Source organism: Pinus tabuliformis, chromosome 9 (genome assembly GCF_031772625.1).
Source record: "Pinus tabuliformis cultivar Carrire ecotype Pingquan chromosome 9, CPIR1, whole genome shotgun sequence".
NCBI classification, from domain to species: Eukaryota; Viridiplantae; Streptophyta; class Pinopsida; order Pinales; family Pinaceae; genus Pinus; species Pinus tabuliformis.
Window position 1 is genome coordinate 593,840,756 of NC_142307.1, and position 21,559 is coordinate 593,862,314.

The 21,559-nt window shown below is 36.3% G+C and overlaps 1 protein-coding gene, 1 long non-coding RNA gene and 2 pseudogenes across 4 annotated transcripts; all 4 read right to left on the reverse strand.

Annotated features, from left to right (window-relative positions):
• Window positions 1–9,321: 9,321 nt before the first annotated feature.
• LOC149149960 (nucleobase-ascorbate transporter 6-like) lies at window positions 9,322–12,270 on the reverse strand (annotated as a pseudogene). The gene is made up of 8 exons (XR_016263231.1): window positions 12,096–12,270; window positions 11,266–11,327; window positions 11,031–11,117; window positions 10,876–10,934; window positions 10,680–10,771; window positions 10,506–10,583; window positions 10,048–10,208; window positions 9,322–9,913 (listed from the first exon to the last, which is right to left on the reverse strand). The product of XR_016263231.1 is annotated as a nucleobase-ascorbate transporter 6-like (transcript).
• A 180-nt stretch (window positions 12,271–12,450) lies between these two features.
• Window positions 12,451–14,232, reverse strand: LOC149149961 (nucleobase-ascorbate transporter 6-like; annotated as a pseudogene).
• A 1,479-nt stretch (window positions 14,233–15,711) lies between these two features.
• LOC149149962 (nucleobase-ascorbate transporter 7-like) lies at window positions 15,712–20,577 on the reverse strand. Of its 2 annotated transcripts, XR_016263001.1 has the most exons (5): window positions 19,655–20,577; window positions 16,506–16,592; window positions 16,351–16,409; window positions 16,155–16,246; window positions 15,712–16,058 (listed from the first exon to the last, which is right to left on the reverse strand). XR_016263001.1 is itself a non-coding variant. In XM_089441103.1 (4 exons), the coding sequence occupies exons 1-4, from the start codon at window positions 19,832–19,834 to the stop codon at window positions 16,216–16,218; spliced, it is 357 nt and encodes a 118-aa protein (XP_089297229.1). In that variant the 5' UTR covers window positions 19,835–20,577; the 3' UTR covers window positions 15,712–16,215. The 2 variants fall into 2 exon arrangements, 1 of the variants encoding a protein (XP_089297229.1); XM_089441103.1 differs by having other exon boundaries at window positions 15,712–16,246.
• A 34-nt stretch (window positions 20,578–20,611) lies between these two features.
• Window positions 20,612–21,216, reverse strand: LOC149149963 (uncharacterized). The gene is made up of 2 exons (XR_016263815.1): window positions 21,141–21,216; window positions 20,612–21,047 (listed from the first exon to the last, which is right to left on the reverse strand). It is a non-coding gene; the product is annotated as an uncharacterized LOC149149963 (long non-coding RNA).
• Between the last annotated feature and the right edge of the window lie 343 nt (window positions 21,217–21,559).

Here is a 21,559-nt window from a genome sequence, read left to right on the forward strand (position 1 = left end):
AGGAGAAATGCTTGGAAGAGGTCAGGAAGGTTCAGAGAGGGTCTAAGGAGTCCCTAACACCCTTCCAGAGAGTTTCATAGGGTTTAGCTATCAAGAAACCTCATTTGTGAGCTTCTACAGGAAGTCTGCACGGGTTCTACAGGATGTTCTGAAATTTCTACAGGATGTTCTGCGATTTTCTACAAGATGTCTAAAAATTGGATTTTGGAGGATGGGTGAGTGAGGGAAGATGCATGAATGGATATGGAGGTAGGATAGGGGTCTGAAGTGGCCTAGGAACTGGTGGATGGAGCTAAGGAATGGCGAGCATGGTTCGATTTGTTCAAGGGAGAGTGAGGCAATGTTGCACAAAAATTAGGGTTTTGGGAGCAAATGGAAAACATGAGGTAAGGATTCTAAGTAGAGGGTAGAGTGGATGGTTCTGATGAAGAATAAGCAGTTGAAGGAGTGGTACAGGTGCTCTGCAAGTCGTTTTTCAAATTTGACAAATGAAGACTTGGAAAATCAAGAACCTAATTACTTTTACCTAATCTGACCTAGATAACAACAAAGGGAATGGACAGAAGTTTATTTGCAATGAAACCATGTGAAACAACTATGCAACTAAGCAATCATAAACCTAAACATGCATCCAAAACTGATATCAAGTTCTGCAAATGAGATTCGAACACTAATGATTGCATGGTGAAGCAAAGAATGTGTTTTTATGGGCAGCAAGGTTACATCGGTCCCAGCTCATGATTCCACTGAAGGGGAGGTGAGATCCAAAGAACATGGTAGCCTTTTTCTGAATATATTCCCTGTGATTAACCTATCAAGTAAATCTGAACATGAAGAACCTTTTTAATCATCAAAAGAAACCTATATAACAACACAATATTTAAATCTAAATAGCAGATTTTATTCTAAGAATGACGCAAAGACACATGAAAGTAAACAAAGGAGGTACTGGGCACTTGAGATGGGCCCAACCCCAAGAGCTACAACCTCCTAAGAGAGATTTAGAGCTTGTGCAAAGCTGGATTCATCTTTATTGAGCAAGAAATGTTACATTCCAAAAACTATCCACAAGGAGAACTTGAAAATGTGCTGAAAGCAAAGCTAATCTACTGCCTAAAAATCAAACTACAAACTAACTAACTTCTGCCTAAAAAATGACTAACCATCGGCTAACCAAAATGACTAACTAAAATGAGGCCCTAAGCCCTCTTATTTATACAAATTGAGGACTCCAACAGTCCTCTTAAACTTTAGGGACTCGACTGCCCAAGACTTGTAGTTAACAGCAGTCCTACTTGACTTGCTTGGCTGCCCTTGTGCTAATTGATTTGGTGGCCCTTGAACTCCGAGCTGATGGTGGAGAATTCGAGGTAAGGGCCCATAAATGAAGGGGACACCTTCCTACAAATCCTCTCCCTTGTTCTCCCACGAATTTGGCTGCCAAGTGCTCATTAAAACCTTCAATTTTGTCTCCAAATTGACCAAAAAGGCTACACAAAGCACACATTAGACTTGTTGGCATAATGACTAACCCAATTCACTCTATTAGCATAAATATAATAAAAAACATGCAATAAACTAATGAGAATGGTGGATTAAGTCGAATTAGGAGGTTGAATGAGCCCAAATAATTATCCATTTTTGGGGTTCATCAGATGGTTGACCCACATGGTGGTGTACTCAGTCGAATGACACCCCATTCCAGTAGTTGTTGTAACAATTTTTTCACCTCACTTGCTTCTCTATCAAATGAACTGCACAACCCAATCTTCAGCAAGGGAGTCCTAAAATATCTTGATCTTATGCTCCACATACCTCTTGGGTGGTATCCCTTTAGGCTGCTAGAACACATCCTTGTAAGCCTATAGAAAATCTTCTAGTTGTTGTTTATGTTTCTTAGTACACCCCTCCAGGGATGTCTTTTCTCTTGTTCTCTCTTCTAAAAGATGATTCTCTCTTAAAAACATAAAACAAACTTCCTCCGAGAACGATTGATTTTCTTGGCTTGGTTGGTTGTTACTGGTGATATTTTTAACTTTCCTTTATGCACATTGATGGTGAATGATTTTCCATCATTGGCGAGTTGGTACTGGTTGGCTCTGCACATGAATATTGCATATAGCATGTATATGTAGGGACTTCCAAACACCACTCCACATACATCAAAGGGAACTACATCTAATTTTACTTCATCAATAAAATAAACACTAATAGCTAATCTAATTTTGTACATTTAACTATGCTTCCTTATTTACGAATCCTAATGAGTGTAAGCTTGGATGATCACAAATGTGCAATGAAGATTTGTTTACTAGCTTTGCTGAAATGATATTTGCATGTGATCTCAAGTCAAAGAGAGCATCAAAATTTATCTTCCTTACTTGTATCTTTATGTGGAAGAGTTTGGTCATTTCCTTCTATTCCTATTGCTAAAGGCTATTGAGTTTGCTATAATTTAAAAAACGAGTCCTCTAGATACACTAGAACAAGAAGTTAATACACTTACATTCTAAAAGAATAGATGGATCAGCTCAATGCACTAGAACATCAAATTAGTAGGCTTATATGCTAGGAAATATTCTCTTTAGGTGAACACTATGATGGATTCTCTTCCAAACAACATGGCCAACCCCACCAAAATTGTCAAAAAAAGGGGTATGTAACAACAACATTCACTTTCCAATGGTTTAAAGCATGTTTTCAACATAGAAAACCAACATTAATCCCAATCCTTTCTTGAGTTTTGCTAAATTTATTTTGCGTACTTTGATTTTGTTTAACTATAATATGTCTTCATTCTCTCAAAGAACATATTTAAACCAAACACTATTAATATTTTGTATCTTACTATATAAATTTATATTAAAGCATTTTTTAGTAGAAAATATAGAATTTAAAAAATTTCAATCATGGTGGATATCCTTTCCCTATATGTATATATATTATATAAGAAATATAACTTTAATCATTATTAAAATATTTATATTTATATTTTAATATATTTTTTAATTTTATTAATATATAATATTTTAATATATATTTATATTTTATTTTTAATATATATATATATATATATATATATATATATATATATATATATATATATATATATATATATATATATATATATATATATATATATATATATCAATTCTGTGTATCTTCGTATCATAATGTTTCAAGCCCCTTTAGATGCAAGATCCTTTTGTTGCGATAATTGCGGTGGCTTTCCGTTTTTGATAGTGATACTACATCCCAACAAAGGAGTTGAGATATCCAAAACTGGTGACTCTAACATTGGTACGTAAATTTGAATTGGAAGTCATTTTAGAAGCATTTCTCCTTAACCTTATGTCTCTCAGGGTGTTAGATTTAGGTGACACGGGGCTATAATTATTGCCAAGATCATTGTGACAATTGAAACAACTCGAATTTCAGTCCCTACATTTTCTCGTTGCTAAGGAAAACGAGTAAGGGATAACCATGAGGCATGCAATTTGCAGAGAGCGATTGTTGAGGAAGGGAGGGTCAAGTAGCGAACCCTAGCCTGCTTGGTCCTCTTGTTCATGGATCTTGTCCCACATTTCTAAATTGTGACCTCCTTCTCTGTTGTTGTTGTCGTCGCCTCCATGTGGAAGCTTTTTTTGTGTCGGGTTTGGGACTTCATTACAATTCTATTCAGTGTGTCTTCTACTACTCAAGGTCATAGCCGCCCTGTTTCCAATTATCATTGTTGCATATGGGATAGTCATGCGGTGAACCTTGCTCATTCGACTCACTTGTTTGTGCCTCTTGACTTGCATTTCTCGACTACGCCCCCTTCCTTTGCAATTGTCATCGACGTCACCATGTGGAAGCTTTGTTCGTGCCAGGGTTCAGGACTTCGCTACGGTTTCGATTATTGTGTCTTGCGCTACTCAGGGTCATTGTCACCATGTTTCTAGTTTTCGTCATTATATCTTTGTTTAGTGAAGGTTCATCAATATGACTGTTAGATCGTGGCCACGAGATTTCCCAGGTCTTGTCACTTATTTTTGGTTATCGTAGCCCTATGTTGGGTTTTGATCCTATGAGATATTTTATGGGGCATTATCCCTAGTTCTGCCTCTGGTGTTGGTTGTTGGGGTTTGAAAACTTTTGTATTTGTGGGTCAGCCACCTTTTTATGTTTTTTACAACTTCTATTTGGGATTTATGCATGCCTCCATGTCTTTGGGTTTTATTTGGTCGGGCGTGCGTACCCATATTTTTTGAATCTCTCTGTGATGTGGTATGGTGCTTGTTGACCTTAGGGTTTTATACACTGAATCTCCTTTTTCATATCTTGTTGTTTGGAGCATCTTTTGCTGGTGCTAGAATGATGTGTCGATGGTTGTTGGGGTATATCTTGTGCTCCTTTCGAAGTTTGTGTGCCCTGTATCTAGTTATCAATCATATGTAACAAGGATTATAATGGAACATATGTTATATAAATACTTGTGTAAACATATTTTTATTTAATAGAAAGTTGTGAGTTTTTTCTTTCTTGAAGAAGAAAATATATATATATATATATATATATATATATATATATATATATATATATATATATATATATATATATATATATATATATATATATATATATATATATATAAAATAAAAAATATAAATATTGGTGTGAATTGTACTGAAATTGATTATATGCATTCAGGCATTGAGAATATTTCAAACAAATATATTTTACACCTCAAGGGATGTAAATGGTTAAAATCATTTCCATGTGAAATGAGAGATGTCAAAAATCTCAAATTTTTGGATCTCAATAGATGTTGTCATTTAGAATCATTGCCATCTGAAATCACAGAGGTTAAAGATCTCAAATATCTGGATTTTAAGAGTTTTTGTAAGTTACAGGTGATTCCTCCTAACATCAAAATGCTTTGAAATTATAAAATTGTACAATAGAAAAGAGTGTGTTTAAACTAAGAAATTTTAATATAAGAAGGATTTTATCAACTTTTTTGTTAATGAAAAATTATTATATTAGTATAGATATATCTTAATCACATATTTAGTTTGCAAGCGGGATAAATCTCTTCAGGTGCAAACTCATTTTAAACTGTAAAATATGAAAAAAAATGGATCTCTCTCAGTCTTTTATAGATCCCAATGAATTCGGTTCTCTTACATATACAATGTGTATTTTTTAATTGTTTAAATTGTATTTTGGAATGCTATATTAAACTTGTTAGTCCAAATTTTTTTTATTGGATTTCAGAGAAAATTGGCAAAAAATATATATATACCTAAAAAATACCAAAATGTAAAATAGTGAGACAACTTAAATATTTTACCCATAAAATTTAATTTTTGTTGTTGCTTTATAGGACATATACAAAACAAATTTAAAAATATATATAATATATACATAATTGGCATTAAAATATTTTTCATAGCATGTGGATTGAGAAATTTTATTTAAAGATTAAACTGTCCACATTAATTTTATTTGTTATTAATGTATGCTTAAGTATATGTCAATATTACCTCATCTTGGATATTAAAATATTTTATCAGTAACCCACATTAATTTTTTTTATTATTATGAATATTTTTAAATATCACATATTATTTTTATATTAAGAATTGAATGAATTAGACATCTCCTTATTATTCTTATTACGAAGTATTTGATATTTTTTATTTTATTTTTAATTATTCGTTTATTTAGAAATTGAATATTTTAGTATGTACAATATTAGAATATTTTCTTTGTAAAATAAATATATATAACTCATATAGACATAAATTAGTTAACATAGTAGAGGTTTTTTTTTTTTCACTCTTTATGTTATTGGCAAGAAAGAAAGTCAACATAAATCATACAATGGCTCTTAATGGAGTGCTTTCTCTATTTTCTTTAGCCGTAGTCTAACTATCTTGAGGAATTGCCCGGGAAGTTATGGAAATTACAATTATATTTAGAGAAAATCCGGCAAGGATTTTTGTAAATCCAAGTTATAATTGTTAAACTTCAAAATTTTAGCTGTCCTAGACGTTTTTGATGGTACTGAATCCATTTCCATCATCAAAAAAACGATTCAAACACTATCTCTACAAGATTTTTTGAAATTCTTTTGCCTAGATTCCAGCCACTTTTGGCCATCCGAGCAATTCCTCCGCCTCAATAGACGACTCCTTTTCTTTATGCTCTAAGCAAGAAAATAAAAAAATTCAATATCTAAAAACAATAAAAATGAAAAAGTCAATATAAACAGTGTATAGTTAAAAATCAATATAAAGTCTATATAGTTAAGATAAACATTAAAATTAAAGGAAAAATGAATGTAGTCCAGATAAGCAGTACAAAGGTCGCCTACGAAAGTTTGAAACAGCGGACAGGTGTAATTATTCGTCGCCCAAAGGAGATTTGAAAAGGGAAAAATTATTCGTCCGCTACTACAATTATTATGAGAAGGATTAGATAATTTTATATTTATTAATTTAATTATAAACTAATATAGTTATATAAATTAGCTTATAAAAGCTGGATACATACATTTCAAGACTGATAACTTCTGCCGGATATGTGGAGCAACACTTACTCCTGAAATTATAATGCTCTCAAATTGTCAAATTCTGCAATAAAGAAGAGCCTTCGTGTACAATGCAATTTTAATATAAGATGGCTGTCAACATATTTTTTATTAATAAAATTTTACTATGCAAAATAAATATTCAAATTAACAAAGTTTTTGAGGGAATAGAATAAACTAGCATTTGCACCAGATGTTGCAAAAGAAACGCCGTAAGGCATAGATGTAAATGGTCATTGAAAATAAGAATCAATAAAGAAAATTGCATGCAAAAGTGGACGATAAAGCATAGATTGGACACTTGCATCTATATTCCATGAGTTAAATGTGCTATTCATTTGCAATTATGCTTTCTATACATGGCCGCAACATTCACAGAAGACCAAATTATTCATGCCAACCATGTGATTCCATTGTGGGTGGGAGAAGGGCTGCTGGCATGAAAATATCGCCATCAACTTAGCTACAACCCATTTGCAGTGGGAGGAGTTTATCTCAACCTTTTGGCAGATCATTGTTTGATTGAACCCGTTGTGAGAAGCATTAACGGGTGCAGTGTTCTTCAGGATACACAACTTCCTGCGCGAATTGGGAATCCGTGTTGCCGAGGCCGAAGAAACTTTCTTTTTCCATGTGGGTCAGGATTTGAGCACGTTGAATGAAAATGAATGTTCCAGAAGTAGTCAGATTTTGTTCAGTAATAACAAACTGTGTTCGGTCCCTAAGTCAACGAGAGTTCCGAAACTATGTTCATTGTTAATAGATGGTAACAAATGTCTAACAAAAATTCCAAAAAGGGTTATTGGGAGAATGGTCTCTCTTAAGGTTCTGGATTTGAGTGGGATGTCAGTGCAGTCATTACCAGAAAGTGTGGGGTGTTCGAAACAGCTAAGATGCCTCTTTTTATTAGGTATGCCCATCAACTTTCTACCTGCATCTCTTACAAATATTGGAAACTTGGAGATCCTTGATCTAAGTCGCTCTAGAATCACGGAATTACCGTCTGCCCTTCATAATTTGAAATCTTTAAGGCATCTAGCCATGGATAAATGTGGTCATTTGCAGTATCTACCTTGCAGCATCTCAAGGCTCACCTCTTTGCAGGGTTTGACAATGTATGGATGCACCAATCTATGGGAAAAAGGTGAGCCCAAGAAATGGAAAAAAGTGGCCAGCATTAGCGTCTGGCCACCTTAAAGCAACTCACCAGGGTCCATTTAACAAACAATGGGGGCGTTATTAGGGAAGGCACATTAGGGAATATGATTGAAATGAACACCCTCGTGTTAGAGCTCACAAAGGTGAGATCTCTGCCGAGTGACATGAATAAATACTTCTGCAAGAAACACTTTCAAATATGTGTGGGGCCCCAAAGTGGGTACTCCAACCTTTGTAGGCCATCCCAAATACTTGCATCTTCCTCCAAATGGTACATTCCCCCAGCAATTGAGCAAACAAGTAAACCAAGGGACTGACCTTTTCCAACCTATATTTAAAAGAACAAGCATCTTCCTTAAGAAGGCAATTGAGTAAACAAGTAAACCAAGGGATTGACCTTTTCTAGCCTATATTTAAAAGAACAAGCATCTTCCTTAAGAAGTAAACCAGTCAACTTATTATGGAATTAGTTTCATTGGAGTGCTCCACCTATTGATGTATCTCCATTTGAATAGGTTCCCTTGCACACATCTCCATGTTATTGGTTCAAGGCACCCACACATGGAGGGTATCTATTCAGATGATATACTAACTATTGAACCCTTTTTTTTTGGAATCGACCAATATGGCTGAAGCATCATTGCATCAATTGAAGGTACACAAGGATCTAACATTTTCAGGTTCTAATACTACTACATAACTTATACTTGGTTAGAAAGGTGTAGAAATATTCTACATGTGATGGCCTAGCGATAACAATACAGAGAGAAGATGACCTTCCTTTTACTCTCTTCCACCAACATGTACAATCTCCAAAGCAAACATTCAATCCAAGAATGCTCAGAACTTTCTTAAAAAACAAGGTAGATGCAATGGATGTTCAGAATTTCCCTTTGTTGTTATGTTATCAGATAAAGTTTACAACATGGGGATGATCTTGCAACTCTAGCGGCCCCTGTTATATTGGTGGCAACATGTGTGAATGCTACCTACCCCCAGGAGAACTACAAATGATTCTGTCATGAAAAACTGAAAAGTATATACCTAGGATGAAGCTAACAATAGTAAGCATATCTGATCATGATGCATAAAATGCATAAGAAAAAAATCCCCCATATGTAGAACATAATAAAAAGTACAAAAGAATAGATGACAATGCCCAAAAGAAATCTGTGATACATTGCATGGAATGCCATCTGAAAAGCCGTACTATATTTTTCGTTACTTTTCCAATGTCATTTCATTTTTGCTGCAATAATTTCCATGCACTCATTTTGGAAGAAAATCATGAAGCTAAAGTTAATGGTAAGCCTAAAGTGCCCTGTCAACAGGAGCTGAAGCCTTTATTTCAAAGGCAAACAACGTTTACCAAAAAAATTATATTTTAAACATGTGCTATGAATAACTAATAATTCTCGCATTATGCGTGGAGAATATCAGAAAGCAATTGTACTGCTAGTTCCTACTAATGCCTTTGCAAGGGGGCTTAAGATATCATTACTATAAAATGACTCTATATGACTCGAGTTCCAGATAAATGCTCATTGGCCCAATTTGAAGCACCAATAACAAAAACATTCTGTTGCATCTTCAAAAGTACTTACAAAAATAAACCACTCTATGCACAACATGCCTCTTTTGAATTGGAGTCAAGATAGCATATTGACCACTCTGAGAGTCTGAAATGTACTTTTCCTTTTCATTATTCTCCTTTTGCTGCTTGCCAAGAGCGGTGATCTTGAAGTGCTCTGAAAATGATTGACCAGGGCACAGAGGCATCCATTTAAGATAATTCGTGAAAGCAGGTCCCTATCAAAGTGATAGATATAAAATATAGACATCTTAGATTTCACACTGTGAAGTAGTCTCTTTCTGAATTGAAGACACTCTAATTATTCTCCAAATGCACCAAGGCTATTGATAAAATAGAGACCCCACCTCTAAAATAGAGTTTCATCCTCAGACAGATGGGAAAAACTTGATCAGGTTGAAAGGGAGAGCATAAAACTCTTCACTTCTAGGATCGGTTTTGAATGAACGGAACTTATTCCACCAATGATGGCCTCTGTCTTTCCTTGTTGAACTCTCCCCCATATGTAGAGTGTTATCCAAAAACAATGCTACGCTGCCAGCAACTAAAGGTGGTGACGAGAAAATCACATTGATAATGTCATTGAACTGTTAAAAAAGCCATTCAAAAATGCTTAAAGTTAAAAACATTGAAATTTGAAGAATGAAGTTAATGCTGCCACAACGAACTGCTAGCCAAAAAATTTCAATCTAGTCCCTGAAAGAAGTTGTAAGAACCCTACCCATCGTCCATGAGTGTGGACTGGACCATGACCAGAAGAAACTGTAAATTCATTGAAGTACTGTGGTACTGATAATCCCAAAAACAGAGAGAAGCCCAAGATGAACTTCATCCTGAAACTATTTAGATTGCAAAATTGAAGGAAACTGAGACCCCCACGAGCTGCTCATCAAGAATACAAAAAATTTCAGACATGAGGCAAAACCCAAAGAATTGTTGTTCTACCCTACAATTTTAAAGCTGCATCGTACAAACTGTCTGCCAATATAGGTACCCAATGAATTGTTGTTTTACCCTAATATGTTGAAATTGCATTGTACAAACTAAGTGTCTGCCAATATGAGTTAACCTTAAGGTTTTATGCATACATCCATTATACATTATGGCAACAGCTAAGATACTACTAGTTGATTGACATTGCAGCTCAGCACATAGGATTTGCGTACACCGTATACATACCAACATAACCAAAGAGGAGACAGTACACGGCAGCGACAATGGGTGCTGGAATAGGAGCAAAGATTGCTCCAAATTTGCCTGGAACACATTAACATGAAATTAGCAATGCAAAATCCTAGACTAGGGAATAAACCCCAAAATGAGAACAATATCCCAACTTGAGTTGATTATCACCAAGAACAGAGAAGAATATCATAAATCCTACTGATATCTGGAGCACCCTGTGACTCCCAACTCATGTCAACCGCAAAAGACCAGCATTCTCACTGCAAATTCCCAAGATAAGACAAATTTCAGAGCTAGTATTGCCAGAAATGGGTCAAGTTGCAGCTAAAGTTGCCAGAAATGGGTCAAGTTGCCTGGTTCTTCCACTGATACTGTGGACCCATTTCCAGTTCCAAACATCCTATCCAATAAAATTCCAATTCCCTGTAGAGAGGACCATTACATTCCATCAACGACAATGATACAATCTTCCAATTACCTGAAGCCGTAAGGGTGAAAGCAACGAATCCATTTCCTTACCTACCAGCCTATACCACGGCTGATGATAGATTGAGGGGGAGGTGTGGCACTTGCAAACCTTGAAACAGCATAGAATGCACCAGTAGACTGCAAATTTATGAAAGAAAAAAAAAATAGTAGTCAATACCCAATTTTGTTTTTAAATAGAAACCCATAGATAACTATCAGAAATGTCAACGGGATAAAGAAAATAAAAGAGAAGAAAGTATATCTGATATATGGCAAGTAGGCAGACCTCAACAAGAGACACAAATGCTGTAGCCATCATTGCAAAAGACTGTCCTCCATCAAAGAATGCTCAGAACTTTCTTAAAAAACAAGGTAGATGCAATGGATGTTCAGAATTTCCCTTTGTTGTTATGTTATCAGATAAAGTTTACAACATGGGGATGATCTTGCAACTCTGGCGGCCCCTGTTATATTGGTGGCAACATGTGTGAATGCTACCTACCCCCGAGGAGAACTACAAATGATTCTGTCATGAAAAACTGAAAAGTATATACCTAGGATGAAGCTAACAATAGTAAGCATATCTGATCATGATGCATAAAATGCATAAGAAAAAAATCCCCCATATGTAGAACATAATAAAAAGTACAAAAGAATAGATGACAATGCCCAAATGAAATCTGTGATACATTGCATGGAATGCCATCTGAAAAGCCGTACTATATTTTTCGTTACTTTTCCAATGTCATTTCATTTTTGCTACAATAATTTCCATGCACTCATTTTGGAAGAAAATCATGAAGCTAAAGTTAATGGCAAGCCTAAAGTGCCCTGTCAACAGGAGCTGAAGCTTTTATTTCAAAGGCAAACAACGTTTACCAAAAAAATTATATTTTAAACATGTGCTATGAATAACTAATAATTCTCGCATTATGCGTGGAGAATATGAGAAAGAAATTGTACTGCTAGTTCCTACTAATGCCTTTGCAAGGGGGCTTAAGATATCATTACTATAAAATGACTCTATATGACTCTCGAGTTCCAGATAAATGCTCATTGGCTCAATTTGAAGCACCAACAACAAAAACATTCTGTTGCATCTTCAAAAGTACTTACAAAAATAAACCACTCTATGCACAACATGCCTCTTTTGAATTGGAGTCAAGATAGCATATTGACCACTCTGAGAGTCTGAAATGTACTTTTCCTTTTCATTATTCTCCTTTTGCTGCTTGCCAAGAGCGGTGATCTTGAAGTGCTCTGAAAATGATTGACCAAGGCACAGAGGCATCCATTTAAGATAATTCGTGAAAGTAGGTCCCTATCAAAGTGATAGATATAAAATATAGACATCTTAGATTTCACACTGTGAAGTAGTCTCTTTCTGAATTGAATACACTCTAATTATACTCCAAATGCACCAAGGCTATTGATAAAACAGAGACCCCACCTCTAAAATAGAGTTTCATCCTTAGACAGATGGGAAAAACTTGGTCAGGTTGAAAGGGAGAGCATAAACTCTTCACTTCTAGGATTGGTTTTGAATGAACGGAACTTATCCCACCAATGATGGCCTCTGTCTTTCCTTGTTGAACTCTCCCCCATATGTAGAGTGTTATCCAAAAACAATGCTACGCTGCCAGCAACTAAAGGTGGTGACGAGAAAATCACATTGATAATGTCATTGAACTGTTAAAAAAGCCATTCAAAAATGCTTAAAGTTAAAAACATTGAAATTTGAAGAATGAAGGGAATGTTGCCACAACGAACTGCTAGACAAAAAATTTCAATTTAGTCCCTGAAAGAAGTTGTAAGAACCCTACCCATCGTCCATGAGTGTGGACTGGACCATGACTAGAAGAAACTGTAAATTCATTGAAGTACTGTGGTACTGATAATCCCAAAAACAGAGAGAAGCCCAAGATGAACTTTGTCCTGAAACTATTTAGATTGCAAAATTGAAGGAAACTGAGACCCCGACGAGCTGCTCATCAAGAATACAAAAAATTTCAGACATGAGGCAAAACCCAAAGAATTGCTGTTCTACCCTACAATTTTAAAGCTGCATCATACAAACTGTCTGCCAATATAGGTACCCAATGAATTGTTGTTTTACCCTAATATGTTGAAATTGCATTGTACAAACTAAGTGTCTGCCAATATGAGTTAACCTTAAGGTTTTATGCATACATCCATTATACATTATGGCAACAGCTAAGATACTACTAGTTGACTGACTTTGCATCTCAGCACATAGGATTTGTGTACACCGTATACATACCAACATAACCAAAGAGGAGACAGTACACGACAGCGACAATGGGTGCTGGAATAGAAGCAAAGATTGCTCCAAATTTGCCTGGAAGACATTAACATGAAATTAGCAATGCAAAATCCTAGACTAGGGAATAAACCCCAAAATGAGAACAATATCCCAACTTGAGTTGATTATCACCAAGAACAGAGAAGAATATCATAAATCCTACTGATATTTGGAGCACCCTGCGACTCCCAACTCATGTCAACCCCGACCAGCATTCTCACTGCAAATTCCCAAGATAAGACAAATTTCAGAGCTAGTATCGCCAGAAATGGGTCAAGTTGCCTGGTTCTTACACTGATACTGTGGACCCATTTCCAGTTCCAAACATCCCATCCAATAAAATTCCAATTCCCTGTAGAGAGGACCATTACATTCCATCAACGACAATGATACAATCTTCCAATTACCTGAAGCCATAAGGGTGAAAGCAACGAATCCATTTCCTTACCTGCCATCCTATACCACAGCTGATGATAGATTGAGGGGGAGGTGTGGCACTTGCAAACCTTGAAACAACATAGAATGCACCAGTAGACTGCAAATTTATGAAAGAAAAAAAAAATAGTAGTCAATACCCAATTTTGTTTTTAAATGGAAACCCATAGATAACTATCAGAAATGTCAACGGGATAAAGAAAATAAAAGAGAAGAAAGTATATCTGATATATGGCAAGCAGGCAGACCTCAACAAGAGACACAAATGCTGCAGCCATCATTGCAAAAGACTGTCCTCCATCAAAGAATGCTCAGAACTCTCTTAAAAAACAAGGTAGATGCAATGGATGTTCAGAATTTCCCTTTGTTGTTATGTTATCAGATAAAGTTTACAACATGGGGATGATCTTGCAACTCTAGCGGCCCCTGTTATATTGGTGGCAACATGTGTGAATGCTACCTACCCCCGAGGAGAACTACAAATGATTCTGTCATGAAAAACTCAAAAGTATATACCTAGGATGAAGCTAACAACAGTAAGCATATCTGATCATGATGCATAAAATGCATAAGAAAAAAATCCCCCATATGTAGAACATAATAAAAAGTACAAAAGAATAGATGACAATGCCCAAATGAAATCTGTGATAGATTGCATGGAATGCCATCTGAAAAGCCGTACTATATTTTTCGTTACTTTTCCAATGTCATTTCATTTTTGCTACAATAATTTCCATGCACTCATTTTGGAAGAAAATCATGAAGCTAAAGTTAATGGTAAGCCTAAAGTGCCCTGTCAACAGGAGCTGAAGCCTTTATTTCAAAGGCAAACAACGTTTACCAAAAAAATTATATTTTAAACATGTGCTATGAATAACTAATAATTCTCGCATTATGCGTGGAGAATATGAGAAAGAAATTGTACTGCTAGTTCCTACTAATGCCTTTGCAAGGGGGCTTAAGATATCATTACTATAAAATGACACTATATGACTCTCGAGTTCCAGATAAATGCTCATTGGCTCAATTTGAAGCACCAACAACAAAAACATTCTGTTGCATCTTCAAAAGTACTTACAAAAATAAACCACTCTATGCACACCATGCCTCTTTTGAATTGGAGTCAAGATAGCATATTGACCACTCTGAGAGTCTGAAATGTACTTTTCCTTTTCATTATTCTCCTTTTGCTGCTTGCCAAGAGCGGTGATCTTGAAGTGCTCTGAAAATGATTGACCAGGGCACAGAGGCATCCATTTAAGATAATTCGTGAAAGTAGGTCCCTATCAAAGTGATAGATATAAAATATAGACATCTTAGATTTCACACTGTGAAGTAGTCTCTTTCTGAATTGAAGACACTCTAATTATTCTCCAAATGCACCAAGGCTATTGATAAAACAGAGACCCCACCTCTAAAATAGAGTTTCATCCTCAGACAGATGGGAAAAACTTGGTCAGGTTGAAAGGGAGAGCATAAACTCTTCACTTCTAGGATTGGTTTTGAATGAACGGAACTTATCCCACCAATGATGGCCTCTGTCTTTCCTTGTTGAACTCTCCCCCATATGTAGAGTGTTATCCAAAAACAATGCTACGCTGCCAGCAACTAAAGGTGGTGACGAGAAAATCACATTGATAATGTCATTGAACTGTTAAAAAAGCCATTCAAAAATGCTTAAAGTTAAAAACATTGAAATTTGAAGAATGAAGGGAATGTTGCCACAACGAACTGCTAGCCAAAAAATTTCAATTTAGTCCCTGAAAGAAGTTGTAAGAACCCTACCCATCGTCCATGAGTGTGGACTGGACCATGACCAGAAGAAACTGTAAATTCATTGAAGTACTGTGCTACTGATAATCCCAAAAACAGAGAGAAGCCCAAGATGAACTTTGTCCTGAAACTATTTAGATTGCAAAATTGAAGGAAACTGAGACCCTGACGAGCTGCTCATCAAGAATACAAAAAATTTCAGACATGAGGCAAAACCCAAAGAATTGATGTTCTACCCTACAATTTTAAAGCTGCACCGTACAAACTGTCTGCCAATATAGGTACCCAATGAATTGTTGTTTTACCCTAATATGTTGAAATTGCATTGTACAAACTAAGTGTCTGCCAATATGAGTTAACCTTAAGGTTTTATGCATACATCCATTATACATTATGGCAACAGCTAAGATACTACTAGTTGACTGACTTTGCATCTCAGCACATAGGATTTGTGTACACCGTATACATACCAACATAACCAAAGAGGAGACAGTACACGACAACGACAATGGGTGCTGGAATAGAAGCAAAGATTGCTCCAAATTTGCCTGGAACACATTAACATGAAATTAGCAATGCAAAATCCTAGACTAGGGAATAAACCCCAAAATGAGAACAATATCCCAACTTGAGTTGATTATCACCAAGAACAGAGAAGAATATCATAAATCCTGCTGATATCTGGAGCACCCTGCGACTCCCAACTCATGTCAACCCCAAAAGACCAGCATTCTCACTGCAAATTCCCAAGATAAGACAAATTTCAGAGCTAGTATTGCCAGAAATGGGTCAAGTTGCAGCTAAAGTTGCCAGAAATGGGTCAAGTTGCCTGGTTCTTACACTGATACTGTGGACCCATTTCCAGTTCCAAACATCCCATCCAATAAAATTCCAATTCCCTGTAGAGAGGACCATTACATTCCATCAACGACAATGATACAATCTTCCAATTACCTGAAGCCATAAGGGTGAAAGCAACGAATCCATTTCCTTACCTGCCAGCCTATACCACGGCTGATGATAGATTGAGGGGGAGGTGTGGCACTTGCAAACCTTGAAACAACATAGAATGCACCAGTAGACTGCAAATTTATGAAAGAAAAAAAAAATAGTAGTCAATACCCAATTTTGTTTTTAAATGGAAACCCATAGATAACTATCAGAAATTTCAACGGGATAAAGAAAATAAAAGAGAAGAAAGTATATCTGATATATGGCAAGCAGGCAGACCTCAACAAGAGACACAAATGCTGCAGCCATCATTGCAAAAGACTGTCCTCCATCAAAGAATGCTCAGAACTTTCTTAAAAAACAAGGTAGATGCAATGGATGTTCAGAATTTCCCTTTGTTGTTATGTTATCAGATAAAGTTTACGACATGGGGATGATCTTGCAGCTCTAGCGGCCCCTGTTATATTGGTGGCAACATTTGTGAATGCTACCTACCCCCAGGAGAACTACAAATGACTCTGTCATGAAAAACTGAAAAGTATATACCTAGGATGAAGCTAACAATAGTAAGCATATCTGATCATGATGCATAGAATGCATAAGAAAAAAATCCCCCATATGTAGAACATAATAAAAAGTACAAAAGAATAGATGACAATGCCCAAATGAAATCTGTGATACATTGCATGGAATGCCATCTGAAAAGCCGTACTATACGTTACTTTTCCAATGTCATTTCATTTTTGCTGCAATAATTTCCATGCACTCATTTTGGAAGAAAATCATGAAGCTAAAGTTAATGGTAAGCCTAAAGTGCCCTGTCAACAGGAGCTGAAGCCTTTATTTCAAAGGCAAACAACATTTACCAAAAAAATTATATTTTAAGCATGTGCTATGAATAACTAATAATTCTCGCATTATGCGTGGAGAATATGAGAAAGCAATTGTACTGCTAGTTCCTACTAATGCCTTTGCAAGGGGGCTTAAGATATCATTACTATAAAATGACTCTATATGACTCTCGAGTTCCAGATAAATGCTCATTGGCTCAATTTGAAGCACCAACAACAAAAACATTCTGTTGCATCTTCAAAAGTACTTACAAAAATAAACCACTCTACGCACAACATGCCTCTTTTGAATTGGAGCCAAGATAGCATATTGACCACTCTGAGAGTCTGAAATGTACTTTTCCTTTTCATTATTCTCCTTTTGCTGCTTGCCAAGAGCGGTGATCTTGAAGTGCTCTAAAAATGATTGACCAGGGCACAGAGGCATCCACTTAAGATAATTCGTGAAAGCAGTTCCCTATCAAAGTGATAGATATAAAATATAGACATCTTAGATTTCACACTGTGAAGTAGTCTCTTTCTGAATTGAAGACACTCTAATTATTCTCCAAATGCACCAAGGCTATTGATAAAACAGAGACCCCACCTCTAAAATAGAGTTTCATCCTCAGACAGATGGGAAAAACTTGGTCAGGTTGAAAGGGAGAGCATAAAACTCTTCACTTCTAGGATCGGTTTTGAATGAACGAAACTTATCCCACCAATGATGGCCTCTGTCTTTCCTTGTTGAACTCTCCCCCATATGTAGAGTGTTATCCAAAAACAATGCTACGCTGCCAGCAACTAAAGGTGGTGACGAGAAAATCACATTGATAATGTCATTGAACTGTTAAAAAAGCCATTCAAAAATGTTTAAAGTTAAAAACATTGAAATTTGAAGAATGAAGGGAATGTTGCCACAACGAACTGCTAGCCAAAAAATTTCAATTTAGTCCCTGAAAGAAGTTGTAAGAACCCTACCCATCGTCCATGAGTGTGGACTGGACCATGACCCGAAGAAACTATAAATTCATTGAAGTACTATGGTACTGATAATCCCAAAAACAGAGAGAAGCCCAAGATGAACTTCGTCCTGAAACTATTTAGATTGCAAAATTGAAGGAAACTGAGACCCCCACGAGCTGCTCATCAAGAATACAAAAAATTTCAGACATGAGGCAAAACCCAAAGAATTGTTGTTCTACCCTACAATTTTAAAGCTGCATCGTACAAACTGTCTGCCAATATAGGTACCCAATGAATTGTTGTTTTACCCTAATATGTTGAAATTGCATTGTACAAACTAAGTGTCTGCCAATATGGGTTAACCTTAAGGATTTATGCATACATCCATTATACATTATGGAAATAATTCTTTTCAGAACTTACCATGATCCATTTGTGAAACAGTCCAACTCCGAACACTGCTTATTACTAATGTGATTAATATTAATAAAGATCGTACATAATATGCTATTGTGTTAAAAGTTTAAACCTTAAATATATATTAGATGATATAATTAGGAGTAAATCGGGACTAATCTAAGTCAAACATTTCTGAAACATTTTTTATTCACAATACATTTCCCAAAAACATTTTCTGTTTCATCTAGTTTATGCAATATATTTCATCCTGAGTATCTGTATAAAAGCAGGTGTTAAGTTCCAACCAAACTATCTGTCTATAAATCACCTACGATGCAGAAAAGCACACACTGCCTCCATTCAAAAGAAGAGTCTGCAGATATCAAATCAAAATATCTATTGCTTCAAGATAAATGAAAGTCCAACAGATGGACCTTGTTTAATAGAAATCATCATCAAGCCCATAATTATCCAAGCAATATGGGTGCTAGTCAAGTTAGCTAGCATACTTGAGCAGGTCCTTCTGTTCCAAACCAGTTGTAATCACACTGTAATTTTGAGTACCCTGCAACTTTCCATATTAACTAACAAAAATGCTGGACTAGGGCACTCAAGCTTAGGAATTCTATACCCATATAACTCAAATGCAATTATGGCATTCATTGAAACTTGAAGCATATGAATTCTATTCAAGCAAATAGAAAATTTGTTTAATACCAAGTGAGTGCAATAGAGATCAGCTTCTGAAATAGAATTTGTTTAAGCCAAGTGAACATAACAGAAATGGTGCTCAGTGTCCACTTACCCCCGGGAACCCAAGTTCATAGAGCCCAAGAGCAACAAGAGTTACTAGCGGAACTGCTGAAAGAGGACTCAGATACCTGACACGCACCATGCCATCAAGACAACAAAATCAGGATCTACAGACTGTAAATCCTTAGTACATGTAGAAAATTTGAATGAAATTACTTGAGAAAATGCATAGAGATCAAACCAACCTTAAAACAACAGCCCACAGACCACTGAATCCCAGGATGATTTGCAGTGTTTCGACTTCTTGAACCAAGATTGGATCTACTTAAATTTGATCGACTTCTACTTTTGTTATCATATATATGAATACTTCTATCATAAAACTGAGTGTTTGCAAGAGGTTGCATAGATTTCAGGGAGCCCATCTACTAAAATAAGAGTAGAATGGGTACGCAGTAAAGAGATAATTTTGATAAACATGTGCCATACAAGTAGGACAACCCATAGTGGGATTGGAATGGAAACTCATACCATACGGGTCGGGCAGATCATAAAGAGACCCAAATTAAAACTAATGCCATAGAGGTGGAGAAAACAGTAAACTACAGTGGGATTGGAATCGAAACTCATGCCATAAAGGTGAAGCTGACCACAGAGAAACTCAAATTGAAAATTATGCTATAAGAATGGGGCAAACAAAAGAGAAATTGGAATTTAAACGTATCCCATATAGGAGGGGAAGCCTAAAAAGAGACTTGAATTGAAACTTGTGCCATGCAGATGGACCAAACCATAGAGTGATTGGAATTAAAAATCAAGCCGTAGAGGTGGAGCAGACCAACTGCGGCAACCCAGAAAGAGATTTGAATTGAAAGTTGTGTCATACATTGAGACGAACCACAAAGAGACTCAAATTGAAACGCATGCCATACAGGTGAAGCGAACCATAGAAAATTGGAATTGAAACTCATACCATACCAGTGGAGCAAACCACAAAGAAATTGGAAATGAAACTCGTCCATAAAGGTAATTGAATTGAACTGCATGCTATACAGATAGGGCAGAGCACGGAGAGAATGGAAATGGAAATCATGTCACACAGGAGGGGTCAAACCATAGAGAGATTGGAATCCTAATCTTGGGATTGCCAGGTCTAGAAGCAAAATTCTGCTCTGTGAGCAGAAGATGTCTAGTCACTCAATTTCAAAAACCTTTTCTGGGGCAAGTGACATAGAGATAATCCTTCAGGGAAACGTTTTTTTTAGGTATACATCCAAGATGTTATTTGGATAACTTTTCATTGCAGGGTTGATGCATCTTCATTTGAAGATGGGGATGGATTGACAACAATGTGCCTTTCAGGATGTGAAAGGTTTGTACGACCTGAATGCTGCACAAACTTTGCAGGTGACAAGAATGTGCCATGGCACACACAAACTATACTAACCTCATCTCTGCTATAATTGTACAAGAATCCACTGATTGTTTTCCCATTTGGGCCTAGTCCAGTAGTTGAAACACAGGGCATTTTGGGCAATGAGGATTGAGTTGGAGGCAACCCCGTTCTTGTGGCTAAAATAAGCCTTCGCGGTAGAGGGCCTGACACCCTGCAGATCAACCAAGAGCAGAAATAACACCCTACAGAGCAACCAAGAGCAGAAATAAGGAAACTATTGTAAAACCCTAATCGGAGAACAAATCGAATTCTTCCAATTTTCAGTGGTCACTTACCAGGGTTTACGCATTCTTGCAATTGTCAGCCGTCACTTACCAGGGTTTATGCTCCACATTAGAACATAAATTTTCCTGTGGGGTCTTCGGATTCAGCAGGGAAGTCGTCTGTGTGATGGTTTCGAGCGGGTAATCTCTCCAGCATGAGATAAACAGGGAGTTCAACAAGCACATGCAATCTTAACTGAGTATAATGATCAGATCCAATGGCAAAATCTCTTTTAATCGTCTAACACATCAGATCAATGGTCGAAAATAGGACACGGTGGCATATAAGGGAGTTCTTCCTAGAGGGAAACGCATTACGGCGTAAATATCATTTGGCAATATTTCAGCCATGCGCACAAATGTTTTGAAAAAATTTTGAATTTTTTTAGAGAAAGATCCATAATCATTGTGTGAGCTACTACATTCGATGC